The following is a 17,586-nucleotide window of genomic DNA, read 5'->3' on the forward strand; positions in this document are numbered from 1 at the left end:
CAGCACACCATCTATGAAGTTGGGGACAAGGCTGACAAACTCCTGGCCTGGTTAGATAAAAAAAGAATGGGCCAGTCGCTGGGTAGCACAACTCCAATGGCCCACGGGAGAGACAATAATGGATCCACACGACATAGTCACAGCATTCGCACACAACTACGAATAAATATACACTCCCAACGCAACGACATCTATGGAGTGGAATTTGGCCTTTCTTAGAGACATACGCCTGCCAAGGCTGACACCACAGGACGTACAGGCGTTGGAGGCAGATCTCGCGATAGATGAAATCATTGCAGCCATTAGAGAGCTCCAACCGGGGAAGGCACTGGGTCCCAAAAGTATTCCCGTGGAACTTAACAAAAAAGAGGCGGACACACCGGTGCAACATCTGTTGAGAATGTACGAGTCAAGCCTAGAGGTGGGACCACTTCCTAGAGACCCTTATAGCGATCCCAAAACCAGGTAAACCCCCACAGGAGTGCATCTACTACCGACCAATTTCGTTCCTTAAAGCGAAAATACTTGCGAAAGCACTGGCGCCCAGGCTACAGCTCTATTTCTCAACCCTAGTGCACCACGACCAATCCGGCTTTATGCGGAGTAGGAACACGGCGATGAACCTCCGGAAACTTCATGGTGTGCTGGCTAGAATACCCACTATCCAGGAAGAGACGGTCATTCTCTCACTAGATGCCAGTATGCCTTTCGACCGAGTGGAATGGCCCTTTCTATTTGCAGTGCTGCAACACTTTGGTTTTGGGCCCAAATTTTGTGCCTGAATTCAACTACTGTACGCACAACCACTGGCAATGGTAGTGGTTAATGGGCGGCTCTCGGAGGGCTTTTCCTTGGGGCGTGAGACCAGGCAGGGATGTCACCTATCCCCTCTCCTGTTTGCTTTAGTGCTGGAGCCATTGCCGGCATGGATAAGGAGGGATCCAGTAATACTCGGACTGAAATTGGCGGAGGGTTGGGAGGACCGCATCTCCCAGTACGCAGATGACATCTTGCTATACATGGCGAACCCTAGACGGTCCCGCTCTTGCTTGCTAGATAGCTGCGAGTCCTACGGTAGAGTTTCCGGCTATACCATTAACTGGGCAAAATCGGTGTTATATATACTTAAGGGCCCTACTCCATGCCTGCCCCGGGGTGCTGATACAGATCGCAGAAGATGGGTTTAAATACCTTGGCATACATATCATGCCACACCCCACACCCCACACAATTCTTTGAGCGTAATCTATGGCCTACCCTGAAACGACTCCGTAGTGACTTGAAATGCTGGCACTCCCTGCCATTGACACTCTTGGGGACAGCGGCTCTGTTCAAAATGATGCCTCTCCCCAGGTTTTTATACGCTCTACAAAACACACCTATCCCAGTCTCTCACTCCTACTTCAAGTCAATTGAGGCGGAGGTGGGCCACCTTCTATTGGAAGGGAAGCTCCCACGCATACATCCCCACATCCAAACTGGCACTTAGGGCTAAACAAAAAAGTTATTACACTTCTATTATTGCCGCAAAAAGCCTCTACTATGCCTCACGGATTGATTTGGCTAATAATAATTTGAAGGAGATTTTTGCCATTGTTCAAATTTTCATGGCCCCCAGCGCACTCGTTCGAGCAATGGCAGTCTCAATCACCTGGTGTAACAAGCTTTCTAATTTTTTGGGGACAAAATCTGCACTATTCCTGCTTCTTTCTCCGCCCCGGAGGGAGGGCTCACAGCTTCCACATCTGTCCATTTGACGGCTGGCTTGTATAATATGTTGTCAACCTTTGCGCAGGTCGAACCATCTGATACGTTAAAAATTCTTAAAGCCTTGAAGTCGGGATCTCCTAATGACCCTTGTGCCGCCAGACTCCTCGCCACTGCTGCAGACATTATTAATTCAGAAGTTAACCAAATTATTAATATGTCCCTCAGTGATGCCATGGTTCCAACGTCCTGGAAGTAGGCACTGATTCTCCCTCTCCTCAAGAAGCCGTCTCTCGACCCTTCAATACCCGGGAATTACAAGCCAATCTCGCTCCTGCCCAGTTTAGCTAAGGTCTGCGAGAAAGTAGTCACTAATCAGCTTACTAACTTTGTTGAGGAATTCGGCCTTCTGCATCCAGCGCGATCTGGTTTATGGGCAGCCTACAGTACGGAATCAGCCTTGGTAGAGGTGGCAGAGACAATTCGAGAGTGTTTGGATGCCGGCGGGAGGGCAGCATTGGTTATGCTTGACCTTGCAGCAGCATTTGCCACAGTGCCACACTCTCTGCTCCTTAATCGCCTCTCAGAAATTGGTGTCGCCGGTTCCGTCTGGGGTTGGATTAGGTCCTTCCTCGAAGCCCGAACTCAGCAGGTCTGGCTCTCTCTGTGTGCCTCAGAGCCTCAGCAGTTGGCTACAGGTGTTCCGCAGGGGTCATTAAGATCTATGGTACTCCGCTGGTTTTTCTAGTGGAATTACTGGGAGCTAAGGTGATGGCCTATGCCAATGACACCCAGCTCTTGTTTTCTTGGGGGAGAGATGATGAATCTGTCTGGTTGGCAGAACACGGTCTCGCCTCTGTTTTGCATTGGCTGGCTCAGGCCCAGCTGATGTGCAACGAAGGGAAGTCCGAAGTTCTCTTGTATGGGACCTTTCCGGCCGACTTCAGAGCTAAGCTGTGGAATAATACTGCGAAATATCTAGGGATATGGTTTTCTGAGAATCTGAATTTCTCTACACAAGTTAAGAAACTTGTCGAGACGTGCTTCGGCACCTTGAAAGCCCTGAGAAAATTCCTTCCCTTTCTTCCAGGACCTGCCAAAGAAACAGTGGTCCGCGCTTTAATTCTATCTTGCCTGGACTACGCAAATGCCCTGTAGGTTGGCAGGTTGTTCAAAACTCAGCCGCTAGACTCCTGCTTGGCTTGTCTAGAAGGTGTAGTGTGCGTGCGCATTTGCGCTCCCTGGACTGGTTCCCTGTGGAGGCTCAAATTCAATTGAAAACGCTTTCCATTGCCCATAGGGCCCTATATGGTAAGGGCCCTAGTTATCTTCAGAAAAGATTTGTGTTTTACACTCCAGCTAAACAGCTGCGATCCTGTTCGCAACTTTTGTTGCAGACCCCCAGATTCAATTGTCATAGGTTGGGCGGCTGCTCACTTGTCAGGAAAGCTAGTCTGGCCTGGAATGCCTTATCTTTGGCGCTCCGGAGCATTCAGGACCATGCGATGTTTAAAAAAAAGCTTAAAACCTTCCCTAGATGATCCTTTGGTACCTTTTGCCTTTACCTTTGCACGTGCCGGGACACTCTGCTGAGTAGCTGAGCGCGATACAAATTTATTTAACATAACACAACATAATATGTGCAAGCTAATACGGGGTTGGTATGATGGCGGAATCGCCCTGCCCAACATTCAACTATACTATAGGGCCTCTCAGCTCATAGTGGTTGATCAATAGCTTCACGCTCCACAGGACGAGCCAGCATTGCGTATGGACAGGCACACTCTTGGAACGGATGGAATCCTGGGCGCACTATATAATAAATCTTGGAAACACGCACTGATCGGCCCCACGGCGCACACCATGCACGTCTGGTTTATAGCACAGCGCGCGCTTGGTTGGGAGGGAGCGATAACACAACACACGCAATTCTGGGCAAGCTGCGCACAAGTAAGGGTTTCTCCCGATGGGATCTAATAGGCATATCTAAGGTTGCGGACCTGTGGAAAAAGGTGGGGTAGTCACTTTTTTTCAACTACAGGCAAAGTATCAGATGGCAGGAACGGAGCAATATCGATACATGCAAATTAAATACAAACTGACGGAAACTGACCTCCCTGAGTCGTCGCCGCTCGAGGATCGATTATTAACGGACTGCCTAACCAAAAAAGCAATTTCTATAACATATTCCAAATTGGTTAAATACCAGAAAGATCCCACACATAACCTTAGAGAAAAATAGCAAGCTGAGGTGGGAGAGATGGACAAGCAGGATTGGCAGGAGGCACTAGCATCCGAGCAAGAAGTGGCGATCCCCTCCAGACTAAAACTCTTGCAACTTAAAATATTGCACAGACCATACTACACCAGAACAACACTTCACAAAATAGGGAGGACTGATACACCACTGTGTCTACGGGGTTGTAGGCTGGCGGGCACCTTTTACCACACATTATGGGACTGTCCCCACATTACACAGTATTGGAGGGCTGTCATGGCCACGATCACTCAGTTGTGTGGCTTTAGTGTCTCCCCTGAACCGAGAAGATGCCTAATCAATGTGTGGGAACCAACAGACCTTACCCACGCGGAGCAGGACTGGCCGACCCTGGGTATCACACTGGCTAAACGGAATATTGCTCAACGTTGGGGAGCACAGACGGTCCCCTCTTACCAGCATTGGTGTTGTGACTTAGACAGTGCTATGGTAGTGGAAAAGGGTAGTGGGGGTGTGAGGAGCACACCAGATTTGTCAAATTATCAGTCTTATCTATCGGTGCTGCAACTGTTTAGGTTTGTCACGCCTGTTTTGAATTTCAAGTTATGATGGGTTTGAAAACTCATCTAGTTGCGCACTGTGCACTTGGTGTTTTCCTACACCTTAAATATTTTTACTCGTACACTTCTTTTTACAATTAATTATCAGTTATTTATTTTCATAATCTGATTTGTTCAAATCATCATAACAAAATACATTGTTTGTGCATTTGTTCACTTTCAATCACAATTTATACAATACATTATTTAGTGATACCAATATTTCCACAATGTAACCATTGATCACATTTCACATTTTTCACTCCTTGCCCAATGCATTTCGGTACCAACTGGTACCTTCATCAGGGGCTGATCTGAAACAATATAAAATAAACTGTTTGAGTATTATGTATATGATTTGCCCATGGGTGTTTTCATTTGCGAATGTTGCGATATCATACCTGTTTCTCGTGTGTTTATAATCAATCAGCTGTAAAATAAAACCACATTACCTAATGTTACATCTAAGACATGAGGTTTAAGTGTTCAGTCTGAACCGTATAGTCTTCGTTATTAAGCTTACCTAGTGTTCTCTATAGCCTGTGGCTTGTTAATCTGTCGGAAAAATACATGAAAGCCCTGTGGTTAGTACTACTCGTTCCTATCTACCAATAGACACCATTTGGCTTAAATCGCATAAGAACGATAATTAAAACAGTCAAGTCCTACCTGATCTTCAATGGTTGTAATGACCTGTCAATACATAATAAGATACTCTAAACTTAGCTCAAGATCACATTATTAGACGTGTCCCTGCTGTGATGTTATTTAGACATACCTGCGAAGGTATACTCTGTCAACCTACGAGAAAAGAAACGTATAACGTATATTATGTTATACCGTTCAAATATGCCTCAGTTTCACTTTCTGAAGTTACGCTAGCTCTTGCTAAATACCTGTATATTAGTCCGTCGGTGCTCATAAAAGCCGCTGCACCATAGATTCGCCGTGTTTGTTCTCCGCTAAAGTGGCGCCATGCTCAATTCTGCCATATACTTGCTTCCGCGATTAAATCGACACTAACGACGTATTACATCTCCAAAAGTACCTCTGGAGGTTGCTCTCTGGCAACGCCATTTTGTAGTGTATGTCGGTATTACGTATTCTAAGGCAACATTCTGATAATGTCGAATGTTTTCAGGATATATATTTCAAGAATCTTTTATGTTGCCCGGCGATGCGTTGCGGCAAATATTGTTACTTAAAGAGAATGTTAAAACGATATTTCTAACTGTTTGTTATGACCATAATGTACTGGCCATGATTCTCACACGAAAAACCAATCTAACATGTTTAGAGCGGTGAATTAAACTACGTTATACCCATAGATGTGCTTTCTTTGGGTCTTGGATTCCATGTGGATGTTATGTGATCAGTGTATGTTAGCAAATGTTGAACTGTATATTTGTGTGCAAGGTCATTCGACTATATGCATTGTTAACTGTGGTATGGTATACTTAGTCATCAATACAGAACTTGTTTGCTCACTGTAGAAATTATGGCTGTGTACAAATATACAACGTAATCACATATTCCTGCCTTTACATACTGCTGTATGTTAGCGTTTTAACATGTAAACAAATTCCTTAAATCAAGTGATGTTATTTTAGTGCCATTGTTTGACATCGTAAAATTCACTAAATGTTACTCAGCTAAATGAACAATTTGAATAACTGCCTTCTGTGCTCTACAAGTAACTTGAAAGATCATATCTATTGTTTAACCCAGTTGGGTCATTGTCTGCAGGTATTTAATCCAATATAACTCTCGTTGTAAAAGTCTCTGTCTATTATCAATCCCTGTTTTAATCTCCACTTTTTCTATGATCAGAAAACGTAACTGAGAAATCTTGTGGTTGGCTTCCTTCCAGTGAGTGGCTAATGGTGACGATAAATGCAAGTTCTGTATCCTACTTTTGTGCTCCGTTAATCTAGTTTTGATTTTCCGCTCTGTTTTCCCCACATACATCATCCCACATGGGCACTTGATTACATATACCACATTTTGGGCATTGCAGTCACTGGTGTGTCTAAGTTTAATCATTTTGCCTGTGGTTGGGTGTGTGAAAGTATTCCCTGTTATTGCATTGTTACAGTGTGTACAGTTCTGACACCGAACGGTGCCCTTGTGTTCAATCCGTCGGTCATCCAATTTGGTTTGCTTAAGTATTTGTCTGATGTTAGGGCCCCTGGTGTAGGCATGCATAGGTGGTTGCAGAAATATTCCATTAAAGTCTTTCTCTGTGGATAGAAGTTCCCACCTTTGGTTGATAATCCGTTTGATTGCTGTGGATTGTGTGGTGAATTTTGACATAAATACCATTCGGTCCTGTTTAACTTTTTGTTTTGGTTGAAGCAAAATTTGTCTGTCCATCTGCTTGACTCTCTCCTTACTCTGCTCCACTTCTTCCATGGGATATCCTCGTTCCTTGTATTTTTGAACATACTGATCAATTCTTGAATTACATGTGTGGGTTTCTGAGCATATTCTCTTTATGCGGATGAACTGAGAGACTAGTAGATTCTTCACTAATGATCTGGGATGGAAACTGGTATAGTGCTATGCACTATTGCGATCAGTAAGCTTAGTGTATAACTCCGTGCTGAAACCTGTGGATTGTTTAGTTATCCTTACATCAAGAAAATCCATCGTAAGGTAGTGGAGAAGTGTGGCTCACTGGTTAGAGCAGGCAGACCCTGAAGCAGAGGTCAGACCCGGGACCAGGGTTCAATTCCCGATGCGGCAGGGTCTTGAGCTCAAATGTCCACGGACTCGACAATTCTCGCTTCGGTGCCTGACCTAATCATGGGTTCACACTATGCAACTCTGGGCATTAAGCTTGCTTAATCTCCACAACGCCCCCCCGCGGCGGGATGCCTGGCTTTCACCTTGGGGATGCCCTGTAGGGGCTATATCACAGGGAAAAGCCAGGACGGGTTCCCAAGGCAAGCCGATATACCTCCCCAGGTGATCGAGCGCTATATAAGAACATCCCAAAAAATAAAATCTTATGTGTGAACTGGATCCTTGGGTTCACCTGATTTAGATAATCAATGGTATCCTGAAGTGATTCCTTCGTGTCTTGCCATATTAGAAAAATGTCGTCAATGAAACAACAGTACATTTTGACTTTTGTCCAGTGTACAGTTTTCATCAGATGGTCCGCTTCAAATTGCGCCATGAAGATATTTGCATACGCAGGGGCCCCTGCAAAGCCCATTGAAGTGCCAGTCATTTGAGCATAATACCGATCTTTCCACTCAAAGTAGCTGTTGTGTAGGCAGAACTTTAGTAATTTCAAAAGAAACACTTTATCTGTTGATAGATCTTCCATTTGTAATAAGGCCCATTCTATTGATTCTAGCCCCGCTGAGTGAGGTATCGAGGTGTACAACGCTACCACGTCTATTGTACATAGAATCCAACTTTCTTCAAACTCTTTTTCAATATCTGAGATCTTTGTTAAAAAATCAGTTGTGTCCTTTATGTAAGAATACCATCCTTGCACGAACTGTTGGAGAAAGTAATCCAAATATCGTCCGAAGGGGTCAAAGATTGACCCGCACCCCGAAACGATAGGTCTAAATGGAGGATTAGTCAAGTGTTTGTGGACTTTAGGAATCATATACAGTTTAGGACATCTTGGGTGGGCGGTGGTTGGATAGCCACTTGTTTTCTGGAAAAGGCAGTCTTTATTCATAGAGGGTGGCCCCGAAAATTGATGAGAGTGTGGGGGAAATGGAAAGTATTTCGAGGGAACATATACACCCCTTCGCCTGAAGAATCTGTTCCGGAACTGAGTGACTGACAAACACAGACGACGTTCTACATGGGAGAAATGTTATGTACTGTAGAGGCGAAACTCATGGGTGAGGTGAAGAAGCGAAAGTATGTATACGCTGTTCACTCTGTGGCACTACCTTGTATATTATATGAACGGTAAAATATATGTGATTGTAAGCAGCTTTGTTTGATGCAAATATTATTAAATTTTTTCAACAACAAAAAAAAAGATGTAGCAGAGGAAAACGATGGCCAGATGGCTAAGATATAACTTACTGGTCACAGTGCATATGGGGTATTAGCTTGGATACTCGTACCTTGTTTACATCTGTCAAAAGACAGGCAGCAGCAGTCTAACCATGAGCACAAAACAAGGTAGCAGGTGAAGCATGCATTTTGAATACAAAGGAGCAGATTTATTTGAGAGATACAATATTTCATTTTCAAATCTGGGGGAATGCTGCACTATGGCTTTGTGACATGCTGTTAATGATAGCCATGTGTCATACATTACACAGTGTTGCAGTTCAGCAGCAATTATCAATAAAGGAGGAGGTGGACGATGTTCTGGGTGAAAGAGAAAATGCCTGAGAAGAACATTTTCAGGATAGTGATAGTGCAATGGAAGGGAGTGAACTGCAGAAGAAATTTGTGGACATTACCTTTTGTAATAAAAGTTTATCACAAAAACGTTTTTAGGTAAGAATATTCAAACTAAAATTGAGTTTATTGATGAGATTTTGTTTCCCATAAAACCAATATTCACAGAATTGTTGTCTCACAATTGAAACTTTGTGAAGGCTGTTACCTCGCAAAGATTTGAAGAAAACATCACAAAATTTGCAGAAGATAAAATTGCAACTTTGTGCATACCTAGCCACTTTGATGTATATTTAACAATCGCAATTGCAACCTTAGTTTCAATGGGAAATATTTGATCTTGACTTAATTTGCTATTCCATTTAGTATTGAAAATACAAAATTGAGGCTGTTCAAAGCACAGCTTATACGTTTCTTTTTAGTCTTAGCTTAGTACTAGCTTACTCAAGGATCAGTAAACCCTCTGTTGGACAATATGGTCAAAAACATCAATTAAAAAAATGAAGATCCAGGCAAGTCAAAGTCAATCTTCTTGTTGTACCATCAATTCTTTATTTGTATTTGGAAATCGTATAAAAGCTCCCAACACACAGTTTGCCAACACGTGTTTTGTTTTGCACTAAGACTTTCTCAAGGCATGGGCACTGGTGGTAGATATCCAAATGTCAGCTTGAAAGATTCAATCAAGGATCTATCGGTACCTGAAGAACCAGATTCAAAAGTCGCTGCGGATTCCCAACTCAAATTCTCAATAAAACATATTAGTATCCCCACACGATACTAGTGTAGAGCAATCAAGATATCAGTGTGTCTACACACGACACCAACTAGATAGAGGCTGGTCAGCTGGCCAAAAGGTCAACTGTATAATCCTCTATAAGGTGAGAAATAGTAGTGTAATCAATGATCTATGGGCTGATGGGATTATCCACAACCATATTATGATTAAATAGCATACTGTCCCTGCTCCTATAAGAGTAGAGACCTATAACCCAAATAATCTATATTATTTCCACCAGGTACAGACAGCTTAATGTGCTTTAGGAAGCGCAGTTCGCTAGGTATTCAGCATATTGTCAAAAGCGTCTGAGGTTAATCAACCATAATTCATTGTAACCCAGACAATAGAGATTCGTATACGCGAAGCGCACCGTCACTTCCTGTGTTTGGGGCGGATACAGCACCCGTTTTCTATATATCGTATATTGTATCTAAAATTGTCACGCTTTATATTATTATGTACTACTATAGTGTTTAGTAGATTGTGGGGACGTTTCCCTATGGGAACACTACTAACTAAACTGTCCACATTCCATTTAGTATTATTTAGCTGCCTTTGGTGTCTACCTTGGTACAATCACACTAATTTTTAAAAGCCAACCAAAGCTATTGTGTTTTATTGGCAAATTGCAATACCAGAGGTATTGTTAAGAAGCAAATCAAAATAATCAATAAGATTCATGGAAGCAATTGCAGGAAAAATAATGATTTGCCACACAAAACAAGACTTTCCAATTCCTATTACCGTCACTGAGCATGCAGTTATTCTAATAATAAAAGGGTATTATTGAAAAAATTAATATTTGTTTGGCACTTACATTTTAGGGCGTTAAAAGCCAGTTTGTAGGACCAGCGCTGAGTTCTCTCATCTTTAAACTGTGGTACTGAAGGGCCGCGCCCTCTCCCATACTTCACCAAGATTTTATCTGGAGGTTTTTCAACATGGATACTCTGGAATATTTCAGCTGCATTTATAAATAGTGAGTCAGAATAGAACGGTTTTTCATGCTGACTAGGCGTACTCCTAACAACTGTTTCTGTGCTGTGTGACATTGCCATTTCTTCTAAATTTGATATATCACGTCGAGCAGAATAGCTTGGGCTCTGAATGTCAGTGCTGCTTCTAAAATTAAACATGTTAATTTTCTATTATTTTCAATTTGATTGAAGTTGGCAGAAACGAGGTAGGTCTGCCTGTGGAAAGAAAAACAAATTATTCTGTGTTAAGACATTTTTTGGCAAGGTATATTGTTTGCAATAAAATATGAATATTGCATTGAACTAGATCTATGTTATACCAGTGGCAGATTGTGTGCTATACAAACGCTAATTGAAAACAAAAGCATTGAATTAAACCCCATTTTATGTACCAGCTTAAAAATATACTGACAATGTTGTGCTAAGATTGTAAAATGTAGTATTTCAAAAATAATAATTTTCGGTTTCTACTGTTAACATACATGTGTGATTACTTAATGATCTATTACTCTTAATCCAAATACTCGCTGGACCAGATTTACAAAAGCCATTTTGGATACGTAAAGTAGTACTCCAGTTGCATTGCATCACATACTACAAAATGCAATTCTGTACACGCTAGAGCTCGACCTACACCTCATCTATCTTTTCAGTACAGCAATCTCAGCACTCTCAATTATAGGATTTAGTAGTAAATGTGGGAGGGGCAAACAGGCGAGTGGTGGAGACAATAGAACATTACTACTACAAAATGAGAAGAGTTTAGGGGATTTTAAACACGGCTTTATGGCTGGACAAAGCACATACTTCTACATAAGAATAACATAACTGCTATTCACAAAATACAATGTTTATTCTACAACAACAATAACTTTGACAAAATAGGCTTAAATGTACTCCAACCCACTCTTGGAGTAAGCCGAGTACGACACATGGCCAACCATTGGTAGTGTGGCACACTCATATAGAAACAATGGAGGTAGGGTATAGCACTAACACCCATAGGAAACTATGTAGATATAGGGTGCATAGATGGAAAAAGCCTGCTGCCTTTTTTTCTATTTTACACTACTCAATCTGCAGTCTGTTGGTGTCCTCATTGCAGGTGTGCCAAAAACCACCAGAGATGGTGAGCTTATCTGCAAGCTAAACATGGTGCTGGTCGTGGTGGCTTTGTAAATGATGCAGCTGGCTTTGAAGACGGTGCCTGTTGGCAATGGGAGGCAATGCGTCACAAATAAATGGAATATTCAAGATAGAAGTGACTCAAACAGATGAACTAAAAAAAGAACAAAAATATGTTTTCTCTACAATGTTTCAGCTTATGCCTTCCTCAGATAGTACAAAATTATTTGCTCTGTGACTGCAAATCTGACACTGCTGGCTTTTCAAAAAGCAGCATAATTGAAAATTCCATTTGGGATGATTGCAGACCTGAGATCTCTTATCATAACCAGTAAACCGGTGGTATTGTCACTGATGTTTACTCCATTTGGATGTAATGATTTCAAACTATACTTCCAGAGGTTTTCACTGGAATCCAATAGTTCTTTCTTTAAATGACCGGCTAGAGGCCGGTGAAGTTTCTTAATAATTATTGCTCATTTGTGATTCCTGAATCAAGAGGTCATACACTGTCTGGCATACATATTGTTCTGTGCAGCTTTGGGTTTGGCACTGACTCACATAAATAATGCATGTTGATAGATATGTAAGAAGTTGTCTTGTACCATAGGTTCTTCTTTCAGCAGAACTTGTAACTGTTGATGTTCGTAAAAGGTATTCACATGTGATACACCTTTTAAAATCAAAACAATGAACCCCTCCATTTGTTAAAGAGTGCTTGAGTTCAGCTCTCACAATAAAAGCTCATAAATTGAGAGCTCTGCGATAAGCAATGACTATCAGCTTTGAAAAGCCTTTTTGTAGTTTTTCGTAGGTCAATAATAAGGCAATTTCTTTTTAAATTATGTTTTTGTTCTTCAAAGCTGATGTCTGATAGCCAACCACAGATAGGATCCTGTCACTTTTGTTTCGATTGTTGGTACTCCAAATAACTGCTTACCTGGATAACTGCAAAGACTTGGCAATATGTTGTTGTATGATATGCAAAACATAGCCTAGCATTTGAAATAGTCTAGCAAACTCATATCGATATGTATATTTTCATTCACTGAAAACACCAACAGTTGATGTGACAATATAGATAGGTAGTAAAAAAAAACACTGAAATACACCAGTTATGTTTAGTGAACTAAGAATAAATGTAATTATATTTCCGTATATTTTCCCATTGGGGGATCTCTGTGCCGGCGGAGGGGAGCTCCACAAACAGGTGGAAAGTTAATAAAAGTAATTTAAAACTAGTCAAAATCAGATTATATATCTTAAGACTTGATCCCATATGCCACTGTCCATCTATGGTAGATGAGCTATCTTTAAGATGTTCTCGCCCCGTTTATTATACCAACTGCAAAATCACCCCTACCCGATTCCTCCCAGATGGTTCCGACAGGTAAATGGGGCTCTGGGACAGTTTTTGTCGGCCGGGGGAGTGCCGAGAGTTGCATTCGGATGTGCTTCCGCCCTACATACTGTGGGGGACTGGCAACCTCGGACATTTTATCGTACTATATGGCATCACACCTTCTCGTCTTAGTACGGGGATAGGGCCAACCCTGCCTATGATGTGGAACGGAGGTGGACTGGACTGAGGCCCTGGCCTCCCCGCGGGGGGCTGAAATAGCAGCACGGCTGTGCCTTCTCCAGTTCACATACCTTCATCAGGTATATTTCACTAGCGTTAGATTGTGGAGGGCGGGATTGGTGGGTTCCCCTGTATGTCTCAGATGCAAAAGTAAGGAGGGTACCCTGATGCACATGGTTTGGCACTGCTCTGCCTTGCACGCTTTTGGAGGGAAGTTATGGCCTGCCTCTCAGAGGTATTGCGATGTTCGCCGAAGCTGGCACTCTTCCATGTTATGGAAAGGGTGGGGGGCAGCATATACAAATGCCACCTTATGCCTCTTGGGTTTACTCTGGCTGAAAGAGATAAAGAGATATTGCTAGGGCATGGAGGGAATTGGTAGCACCCTTGGTGTCCGCATGATAGCACAGCCTCGACTTTTGCATGGGCTTGGAGATCCCCATTTTTACAGCAAGAGGGAGCCCACACAAACATTTTAAGATTTGGAAGAGATGGGTGGACTATCAAGGCTTACAGTTGGAACCCATACCTATGGCAGGGCCCCTTGAACCAGCTTAAACTCTATTCTGTTGGTGCAAGACATGGTCTTATGAGTGATGGTATGTTATAATCTTTGACCAAGGTTCAGTTTTTAATGGGCTGCTATGGGGTAGACTTTAGTGCGATGGGGGGGGGGGTTGTTGGGATATGGTTTCTTTGATGTTCTTCATCTGTATTGCTCTGCATTTGTCCTTGATTTGCTTTTGTAAAAGTCAAAGTCATGATGATGTATGTTTATTATGCAGAAGTTTCTGGGTTACAGAGCTCTGCTTCATATGCGCTATTTGACGAATAAAATCTGTTAAAAAAAATCATATTGCAAATTCATAAAACACATACTCAAATCCAGGAATTCAATAAATACAGTGTTCTCAGATTAAAAAGAAAACAACTATAAGACAATAACACATCTACTAAAAATTATTTTAAAAGTAAAGTTGCAGACACAATGAATGTCCAATAACAAATGAGGTCAGCCAATGAGGGAAGGCATCAGTCCCAATGTCATCACAGAGTGGAACGGGATCAGTGAGACTGCTGATCCCACCCCAATTTGTGATGAAGTGTCACTGATTGACACTCGACCCTGGGTGCTTCCGGGCTTAAAACTGAAGCACCCAGGTGCGAGGCAATCAGTGACGCTACCCCTTGTCTCTAAGGGTAGTGTCTCAGGGACCTTTGCTGAGGTGAGGACATCACACCCACAGGAGCACATTTAGCGCAGGTCTGCCTCCTGGCTATCTGACCTGAAAATTAACAGAGTCTGTCAGGCTGACCTTTCTTCAGCCTGACAGACACTGTTCGTGAGGGGCAAAAGTTGGAGCGGTGTGGCCCCTCAGCCCTAATGGACTGGCCGTGGCTGTGCTAGTTCCGCCTGGAGATCAATGAGCATGGCATTTGATTGGGCCTACTCTAACTGTGGGGGTGAGGCTCTTCAGGGGTCCCTCTGTGTTGGGGTTCACCCTTCTCTGTGCACTGGTCTTTTAGACTGTCAAAATAGAGATTGGCACTGAAGCTGTAATATTAAAGAGATATTTTATTAACACTCATGAGTGGAACTGCATCAATACAGAACCCTCAGGCAATGTATGAGGCAGTACATGGAGTACAGAAACCATGGTGCTTACATACTGATAGTTGCAGTGTAAGCATGGAGGTTCAAAAAGAGGCGGTACAAGTGTACACACGAATAGCATTTCACATATAAGGGTACATGAGAATCACTTAGTCAACAGAGTGGGAGGAGTTACATAGTTGCTGACATCAGTTAAAATAGCCTAACAGTTAAGTCTGAAACAGGTGCATTCTAGCAGCTACGGGCCTTTCTGAGCATGCACAGCGCTCAGGCTCAGTACTGAAGGAGTTAACTATAGATAATGACTCAGGCGTAATAGAGAAGCAGGCAACAGTGAAGACGAGGAAGCACATGGCAAACACATGGCTGGTTAAAATGGATGCCACAAGCAAAATATCTTCAGCTCATGCTAACAGTGATCTCTGCCAATTTTCCACATAACAGTTTCTCTAGCACATACTGGCAAAAGATCTTCTGGAGCCCATCCAAAATGCTGAAGGGACTGTAGTTCCCTGGCTCATCCCACAACCCCATTCTTGTATATTGCCACTAACTCAGCATTGCCTCCTGTGTGACCCTTTCTGCCGCCTGCCGCCTGCCTCCTGGCTCGTGCAGTGTTGCCTGTCTCCTCCATTTTGCCGCTTGCCGCTCTGCCTCCTTGACTGCCTTCTGCTTGCCTACTTGACTTTTGCTGTCCCTTCTTGCTGCACCCCTGTGCTCTCACCCGTCTTGTGCCCCTTCTTGTCATCCCCCCTCCCTCCATGACCCTCACCGCTTCTCCCACCGTCTTTATCCCGCCGTTTTTTCTCCCGCAGCTGAACCCCTGCGGCCCTCCCCCCTTCTCGCCCATTGGCCGCCCCGCTCCCACCTCCCAGCTGCTCCGCCCTCCCTCTGCCTCTCATATAGAGGCCGCGAAGCGGGCGCGCAGCGAACGCGCCGCTGGCGCGCCTAAGGCAAGCCTGTCTGCGCCCGTCCGTGCCTGGAACGCGCCCAGCGCCAGAACCCCTGGCCCCCGACGTAGCCAGGCAACCCACCTCAGATACGACACCGCCGCCCTCCACGCACTCAAAACGGCCGATTACCTGCCTGCTACCGTGCCACCCCGAAACGCTCCCACTGACCCTTCACCTGCCAAGCCTGCAAATTCACCTGCCTCCGGACCTCATCGCACCCGCCAGACCAAGCGCCAAGAACAACCACCTCAAGTGCATCCTGCTTAACACTCGTTCCGTCCACAAACACGCCGTCGAACTCTGGGACCTCCTCGACACAACATCGCCGGACGTCGCCTTCCTCACAGAAACCTGGATGAACGGCTGCTCAGCCCCCGACATCGCCATAGCCATCCCGGATGGCTACAAGATCACCCAGAGGGACCGCATCAACCAAACCGGAGGAGGCATCGCCATCGTCTACAGGAACACCATCCGCATCACGACCAACTCTGACGACGCACTCACCGCCGCCGAACACCTTCACTTCCAGATACACACCGACCCCAAGACCACCCTCAAAGGGACTATCACCTACAGACCCCCTGGACCACGCACACAATTCAGCGAAGCCATCGCAGACTTCATCAGCCCACATGCCCTCGCCTCCGCTGACTACATCCTCTTAGGGGACCTGAACTTCCACCTGGAAAACAACAATGACAACAACACCACCACCCTGCTGGACAACCTAGCCAACCTCGGACTCAAGCAACTGGTGAACACCCCCACCCACTACGGCGGCCACACGCTTGACCCAGTCTTCTCCTCCAGCAACCACGTCTCCTTCAGCTACCTCCCCGGACTTCACTGGACCGATCACAGCTGCGTCCACTTCAACTTCAGTAAAACCACGACTCACCACCACCTGCAACAGGTTCCCCGAAGACGCTGGAGCAAGATCACCACCGACCAGCTCACCACGTCCCTGAGCCAAAACCCACCTACCAACACCACGGACACCAACGACGCAGCCCGCAACCTCACACAGTGGATCACCGACTGCGCCAATGCCCTTGCAACACTGAAGACCCCGCCAAGCAATCCCGGCAGCAAGAAAGCCTCATGGTTCACCGACGACCTCAAAGACTCAAAGAAAGCCTGCAGCACCCTCGAGAAAGCCTGGCGCCACGAACAGTCGTCAGGAAACATGACAGCCCTGAAGAACGCCACCCGCAAACACCACCAGCTGATCTGCACCACCAAAAGAACATCATTCAGAGAACGACTGGACAACAACACACACAACAGCAAGGAACTCTTCAGCATCATCAAAGAGCTCTCCAACCCCAACGCCAGCAACAACGACATCACGCCATCGCAAGACCTCTGCGACTCACTCACCTTCTTCCACCGCAAGATCGCCGTTATACACGACAGCTTCGGCACCCAGACCACGCACCCAACCACCGAACCAACGCCCCCCTCCACCATCCTCCGCGCCTGGACCCCCGTCAACACCGAAGACACCACCCACGTGATGAACACCGTCCACTCCGGCTCCCCAGCCGACCCCTGCCCACACCACATCTTCAACAAGGCCGACTCCATCATCGCACCCCATCTCCGGAACATCATTTTGTTGTCCTCGTTGAAGCATCCCCCAG

General features: G+C 44.6%; 1 protein-coding gene across 2 annotated transcripts in view; it reads right to left on the bottom strand.

Annotated features, from left to right (window-relative positions):
• NSUN7 (NOP2/Sun RNA methyltransferase family member 7) overlaps nt 1–17,586 on the bottom strand; it is a 1,179,115-nt gene that overhangs the window by 808,661 nt on the left and 352,868 nt on the right. For both annotated transcript variants that reach the window (XM_086963929.1, XM_086963930.1), the window contains one exon: nt 10,506–10,881. In XM_086963929.1, the coding sequence (XP_086820055.1) occupies nt 10,506–10,824 (319 nt within the window). In that variant the 5' untranslated portion in view covers nt 10,825–10,881. The remainder of the gene's footprint in view (nt 1–10,505; nt 10,882–17,586) is intronic.

The sequence above is a fragment of the Lissotriton vulgaris genome, chromosome 3_2 (genome assembly GCF_964263255.1).
Source record: "Lissotriton vulgaris chromosome 3_2, aLisVul1.2, whole genome shotgun sequence".
In the NCBI taxonomy this organism is placed as follows: domain Eukaryota; kingdom Metazoa; phylum Chordata; class Amphibia; order Caudata; family Salamandridae; genus Lissotriton; species Lissotriton vulgaris.